This window comes from Galeopterus variegatus, unplaced genomic scaffold, assembly GCF_000696425.1.
Source record: "Galeopterus variegatus unplaced genomic scaffold, G_variegatus-3.0.2 Scaffold982, whole genome shotgun sequence".
Taxonomy (NCBI): domain Eukaryota; kingdom Metazoa; phylum Chordata; class Mammalia; order Dermoptera; family Cynocephalidae; genus Galeopterus; species Galeopterus variegatus.
Window position 1 is genome coordinate 263088 of NW_007727093.1, and position 6722 is coordinate 269809.

Below are 6722 nucleotides of genomic sequence, written 5' to 3' on the forward strand. Positions count from 1 at the left end.
CCTCTGGTTTTCAAAGAACTACATTGTACATTATCTTATTTAACATTCACATTGACCTGGTCAGGTAGGCAGGGCAGGTGTTACTGTCCCCATATTACATATGAAGAAATTTGAAGCCCAGGAAGAGAAGGGGGCTGGCTTTTGTCACGTAGCTATGACTAGAACCCCTGCCTTAGCTTTCCATCCTAATGGAACATACCGCCGTTTTGTCTTTGTTAACTCTAAATGACGGAGAGTCATATTTGCATTTGGGTCAGTAACAGTGTTGCATGCTTATTTCTTATAGGCCCGGTTATCTTTTGACCACCCGAGATGGACTCCAAAACATCTCCAAAGGAAACTGTCCTCATTACGGGAGGAAGTGGCTATTTTGGTTTCCGGTCAGTGCATCTATAAAATATGTCTGTGGGATTATTTTTTTGACAGTTGCTGAAAAAAGGTTAGCTTTCAACTCTGACATTAATAAGGGTAAACTTCTACTTGTTTGTATAGTGTTAAACCAGAATTACAGATATATTCCACCTTAAGAGAAACTATTCATAAAGCCGTTAAATTGGGGGAGGGGCGATTTTTCACATCACCAGAAACAATTGAAAATAATAACCGTTTTTCCCCATGGTTATGTTAATATTCACAAATATTCCAAAGAATGGATAGTGGGTCCTAGAACAGAGAAAAATATATATAATAAGTAGACACCACCATTCTTTGAAAATAAAGGCTCTCCCGTAATTTAAGAAGATGAGAGGATTACCATTTTAGAGTACTTGAATATGTCAGGCTTTGACCAATGAACACATAAAGTGAGGGACTCAGGATGAGCCAAGAAGACTTGGCTCGGCCTCAACTTGATTAGTGACTTATTTTCTACCCTTCTAGGCATGACTCAAGAGTGGCTTGATCTAACTTCCTCTTTCTCTTTCAGCTTAGGCTGTGCTCTGAACCAGAAGGGGGTCCATGTGGTTCTGTTTGACATCCACAGCCCTGCTGAAACCATTCCAGAAGGAATCAGGTTTGTGCATGGAGACATCCGCCACCTCTCTGACATAGAGAAAGCCTTCCAAGATGCGGATGTCACCTGCGTGTTCCATATTGCCTCTTATGGTATGTCAGGGCAGGAGCAACTGAATCGAACCCAGATCGAAGAAGTCAACATAGGGGGCACAGACAATGTCCTCCAGGTTTGTCAGAGGAGAGGGGTGCCCAGATTAATTTACACCAGCACTTCCAATGTCATATTTGGAGGTCAAGTTATCAGAAATGGGAATGAATCTCTGCCTTACCTGCCTCTTCACCTCTACCCTGATCACTACTCTCGGACCAAATCCATTGCAGAGAAGAAGGTGCTGGAGGCGAACGGTACAGCCCTGGACAGGGGTGACAGTGTCTTAAGAACCTGTGCTCTGAGGCCTGCTGGCATCTATGGGCCTGGAGAACAAAGGCACCTTCCCAGGATTGTGAGCTATGTTGAAAGGGGCCTGTTCAGGTTTGTGTACGGGAATCCCAGGAGCCTGGTTGAGTTTGTCCATGTAGATAACTTGGTGCAGGCTCACATTCTGGCCTCAGAAGCTCTGAAACCTGACAAGGGCCACATTGCCTCCGGGCAGCCCTACTTCATCTCAGATGGCACGCCTGTGAACAACTTTGAGTTCTTCCGGCCTTTGGTGGAGGGCCTGGGCTACACCTTCCCATCCACCCGCCTGCCATTGACCCTCATCTACTGCTTTGCTTTCCTTACAGAGNGGGAATGAATCTCTGCCTTACCTGCCTCTTCACCTCTACCCTGATCACTACTCTCGGACCAAATCCATTGCAGAGAAGAAGGTGCTGGAGGCGAACGGTACAGCCCTGGACAGGGGTGACAGTGTCTTAAGAACCTGTGCTCTGAGGCCTGCTGGCATCTATGGGCCTGGAGAACAAAGGCACCTTCCCAGGATTGTGAGCTATGTTGAAAGGGGCCTGTTCAGGTTTGTGTACGGGAATCCCAGGAGCCTGGTTGAGTTTGTCCATGTAGATAACTTGGTGCAGGCTCACATTCTGGCCTCAGAAGCTCTGAAACCTGACAAGGGCCACATTGCCTCCGGGCAGCCCTACTTCATCTCAGATGGCACGCCTGTGAACAACTTTGAGTTCTTCCGGCCTTTGGTGGAGGGCCTGGGCTACACCTTCCCATCCACCCGCCTGCCATTGACCCTCATCTACTGCTTTGCTTTCCTTACAGAGGTGACCCATGTCTTTTTGAGTCGACTCTACAACTTCCAGCCCTTTCTCACTTGTGCTGAGGTTTACAAAACTGGTGTCACACATTACTTTAGCTTAGAGAAAGCCAAGAAAGAGCTAGGCTATGAGCCTCAGCCATTTGACCTCCAGGAGGTGGTTGAATGGTTTAAAGCCCGTGGTCATGGCAGAAGCCCTGGAGCTGGTGATTCAGTGTGTCTTCTTTGGAATGGGCTGTTGGTCTTACTATTGGTTATAGCAGTTCTCACCTGGCTGCCTTCTGTGTTTCTGTCACTATGAAAGTCAGCTAGAATTAAGGGTCTGATCACACTTGCTGAGATGATTTTCAAGAAACATGAGTTTTAAAACATGTAGTGGGGCTGCCGGTTAGCTCAGGTGGTTAGAGCACAGCCTCATATCACCAAGGTCACAGGTTCAGATCCCCATACCAACTAGTTGCAAAAAAAAAAATTTAGACTGGGCAATGACTTTATGTATAATGCCCCAAGTGCACAGGCAACAAAAGAAAAAATAAACAATTGGGATTATATCAAACTGAGAAGCTTCTGCACAGCAAAGGAAACAATCAATAGAATAAAAAGACAACCTACAGAATGGGAGAAAATACTTGCAAAATACGTATCTGACAAGGGATTCATATCCAGAATATACAAAGAGCTCAGACAGCATTACAGAGGAAAAACAAATAATCCCATTTAAAAGTGGGCAAAGGAGCTGAATAGACATTTCCCAAAGGAAAACATACAAATGGCCAACAGGTATATGAAAAAATGCTCAACATCACTAATCATCAGGGAAATGCAAATCCAAACCACTTTGAGATATCACCTCACCCCAATCAGACTGGCTATTATAAAAAAGACAGAGAATAACACATGCTGGCAAGGATGGGGAGAGAGAGGAATCCTCCTGCACTGTTGGTGGGACTGTATATTAAATAGTACAACCATTATGGAGAACAGTCTGGAGGTTCCTTAAATAACTACCGATAGAACTTCCATATGATCAAGCAATCCCACTCCTGGGGATATATCCAGAGGACTGGAAAACATCAGGTCGAAGGGATACCTGCACTCCCGTGTTTATTGCAGCTCTATTTACAATAGCCAAGACATGGAACCAACCTAACTGTCTATCAGTGGATGAGTGGATAAGGAAATTGTGGTATATATACACAGTGGAATACTACTCAGCCATGAAAAAGAATGAAATTCTACCATTTGCAACAGCATGGATGAGCCTGGAGAAAATTATCCTAAGTGACACAACCCAGGTACAGAAAGAGAAATACCGCATGTTCTCACAACCGGGAGGAGAAACCATAGATAAACAAACGAACAATAAAGAGAGACAGAGAGAAAGAAAGAAAGAAACAACAATCAAAGGAATACGTTGAACTTTTAGAAAACTAGAGGTGGAAAACAGGAGGGGAGGGGTGAGGGAGGGGGCTAATGAGGAATTGGTCAAAGGACATAGGTAATGATTGTGTATTGTAATAATTAATAAGCTAACTGTACTGATCTAACCACCACATATTGTGCACAATTATTAAAAGTCAACGTTGTACCCCACATGTATGTATAATAAAAAATAAAAATAAATAAAATAAAGTATATATAGTGCTTTCTGGGGCTAAAATTTGGCTCTTCAAATTGCTACTTAAGAATAGGTTCTTGGATTCAATCTTTATTTCTTGCCTCCTTGCACTAATTCTGATAGAAGAAAAAAAGGCAAAGATAATTTGAAATTTGGTTTCTTGTGTTCTTCTATTTTAGACGGGTGCAGTAGAAGTCATTTTGGAACCATAGAGGTGGGCTTCGTTGGGTTGGAAATGTCTTACTTGAATTTCTCAAGGCGCAAATGTACTTAATTCCTGTTTCATATGTTCTGCATGTACTTAAAACAGACTAAAAGTCAGACTGATACAGGGATGGCAAAACACTAACAGGCTTAAAAATGTGTGCAAACTCCAAATTGGGCCAGATCCATCAGACCAACCCTCCAAGGAGATGGTGGCTGTTGCAGGGGAGGCATTAATTATTCACAGTTTGTTTCAGGAATTAACATTTGCCCTTTGTGGTGTGCCCTCTGTGACGGAAGGGCATTACAGCTGCGTGGCCATGTGGTAATGTCTGATGTTCGAACAAATAGACCTTTATCCTACCTCATAGGATTCTTTTAAGGATTAAATTAGGCAGAGCATATAAAGTGCTTCTCAACACCCATAAGCCATCATTTTTATTAGTATTGTTATTAAACATTCCATATGAATGTGAGAATACTCATTCAGAGTATTCTCCTTAGAGGTGCTGTTGCTACTAAACTTTCTGGAATGTCATTGAGTGTGCTTGCAACAAGTGTGTTTGAATATACTCAGGGTAAAGTTTTGGGATCTGACGATACACTGAAGTTTAGGAAACAGCTAAAAATGTGGTGACCAAGGGAGGTGATCAAGCTGATGATGCCATTTTAATTAAAAAATGAAACATAAGGCTAATAGACTGCTTTCCTTACTGGGAAGAATTTTGGCTCTCTGAAGGCACCTTCCAGCAAGGAATGTATTGGACAGTGGCAGCATTGTCTGGCCACCCATGGGTCTGCTGCGGAACATGCTGAATAGGAACCAAAGCGAAAGCAGACAGAGCCTCTTTACCCATTCCACAACCACGGGAGGGATAGTGCTGAAGCCCTGGCAGGAGGCGCAATTGCCGTGGGAAGCTGTGCTGGAGTTACTCTGGGCATATTTGTGCAATACACACAGATGATTAGTCCCTGTTAAATGCTGCCTGGATGTTTTGGAAAAAAGATCTGAACTTAAAGTCAGAAGACCTACACCGTGAATATTTTGTGCTTCCTTCACCAAGAATCTGAAGCCTCTTTAGAACTCGGTTTCTTTGGGGAGATGAGATTGACTGCACTTGAACTTTGTATAAATCCACCCACCGCAACACAGGGTTCATTGTGAGATAAAACAAGATGTGGTCAAAGTACTTTTTTTCTCTTTTTTTCCTATTATTGTTTTATTGAAAGTGCCTTTAATATGTAAGTCACAACATAAATATGAGGTGGTGGTAGTGCTTGTTTTTAGAAATACTTTTGGAGTCTTTTATATCATAAAGGTGCTTTTGCTTTGGTCTGGGGTTAACTTGCATGAGCACCGACTGTTTACCTAACACTCGGTGCTGTACAGCAGGGTGCTTTGCTCTCCACAGACTGCAGTCTAACCATGACACCACATGTCCATGTAAGAAGGTCACTGACACAAGGGATGAACACAGTATGACATGTATTCATTGTCACTGAGACCACAGTCTTTCCAAACATGTTTTCAATGACATCCTTCAAAAGAATGATGTATTTCTCAGTTTTCTTAGACCAAGTATGCTGAGCACAGTGCGTTTCTACTTATTTGGGGGGTTTTCTCCTCATAATTAAGATATCTAAATGAAATTCATGGATCAATCTGTGGACTTTAGAGTCATCCTGGTTTAAAGACATACTTGGCCATTTCACAACATTTGACAGTGTTTCACTCCCTCCTTGAATCATAGTTCATTTGCTTTTTACGAACTCACACTCTTCTGCTCTTTCTCCTTGGGTCAGTTATCTATTGCTATGTAACAATTGACTCCAAAACATATTATCTTGAAACAACAAACATTACCTCGTAGTTTCTGTGGGTCAGCAATTTGGGTGCAGCTTAACTCTTGTGTAGAGCCTCTCATGAGGGTCATCTCATGATGGCAGCTGGCACTGCAGTCATCTCAAAGTCATCTTAACTGAAGTTGGGGGACCCACTTCCAGAATTGTTCATCTATGCGACTTTTGACAGGAGGCCTCAGTTCCTCACCACATGGGCATCTCTACAGGACTGCTTGAATATCCTCATGACATGGCAACTGGTTTCCCCCAGAAGAGGTGGCCCGGGAGAGCAAGTTAGAAGTTGCATTGTCTTTCATGACTTGGCCTCAAATGTCAGAAACTGTCACCCCACAATACACTGGTTACATGGGTCAGTCCTACTCACTGTGGGAAGGAAATACACAAAGGTGTGAATATGAGAAGGTGGGGATCGCTGGGGGTCATCGTGGAGGCTGGGCTCTTGGCTCCGCCTGAGTCACCCTTCCTTTTCCATGAAAGATAGCCCACGTCTACAGCTACATAGTTTTCTCTGCCTGCTTTCTGCCAGTAAATTTTAGGGATCCAAAGCCCCTCTTTACGTTTTGTACTGTATCCCTTTAGGTCCAAGTTGGCAGGACTACTGTGAGTATAATTATTTTGAACACTTTATGTGTCTCCAATGAATCTTACTGCAGTTCACTCCATTAGACATAAACCACACTCACAAACCTCTTTGAGATAATTCCTTGTCTACCTTGAGCTTGTCGGGCTGCAGAGGGACAACGCCCTTAAGCTTCTTAGATTTATTGTCTGAACAGCCCTCTGAGATACCACCTTAGGCCTTTCTGAGGTCCTAAAATATT

At 43.2% G+C, this 6722-nt stretch overlaps 1 protein-coding gene across 1 annotated transcript; it reads left to right on the forward strand.

The window, feature by feature from the left end:
- Positions 1-286: 286 nt before the first annotated feature.
- On the forward strand, positions 287-2656 carry SDR42E1 (short chain dehydrogenase/reductase family 42E, member 1). The gene is made up of 3 exons (XM_008573999.1): positions 287-380; positions 926-1343; positions 1825-2656. The coding sequence occupies exons 1-3, from the start codon at positions 313-315 to the stop codon at positions 2515-2517; spliced, it is 1179 nt and encodes a 392-aa protein (XP_008572221.1). The 5' UTR covers positions 287-312; the 3' UTR covers positions 2518-2656.
- Positions 2657-6722: the final 4066 nt, after the last annotated feature.

Excerpts from the sequence above, each read along its gene's own strand:
- SDR42E1 (XM_008573999.1), top strand. The coding sequence starts at position 313 with ATGGACTCCAAAACATCTCCAAAGGAAACTGTCCTCATTACGGGAGGA. Across the intron at positions 381-925 it reads AGTGGCTATTTTGGTTTCCG|CTTAGGCTGTGCTCTGAACC; the intron begins GTCAGTGCATCT and ends TTTCTCTTTCAG. Across the intron at positions 1,344-1,824 it reads AATCCATTGCAGAGAAGAAG|GTGCTGGAGGCGAACGGTAC; the intron begins GTGCTGGAGGCG and ends GCAGAGAAGAAG.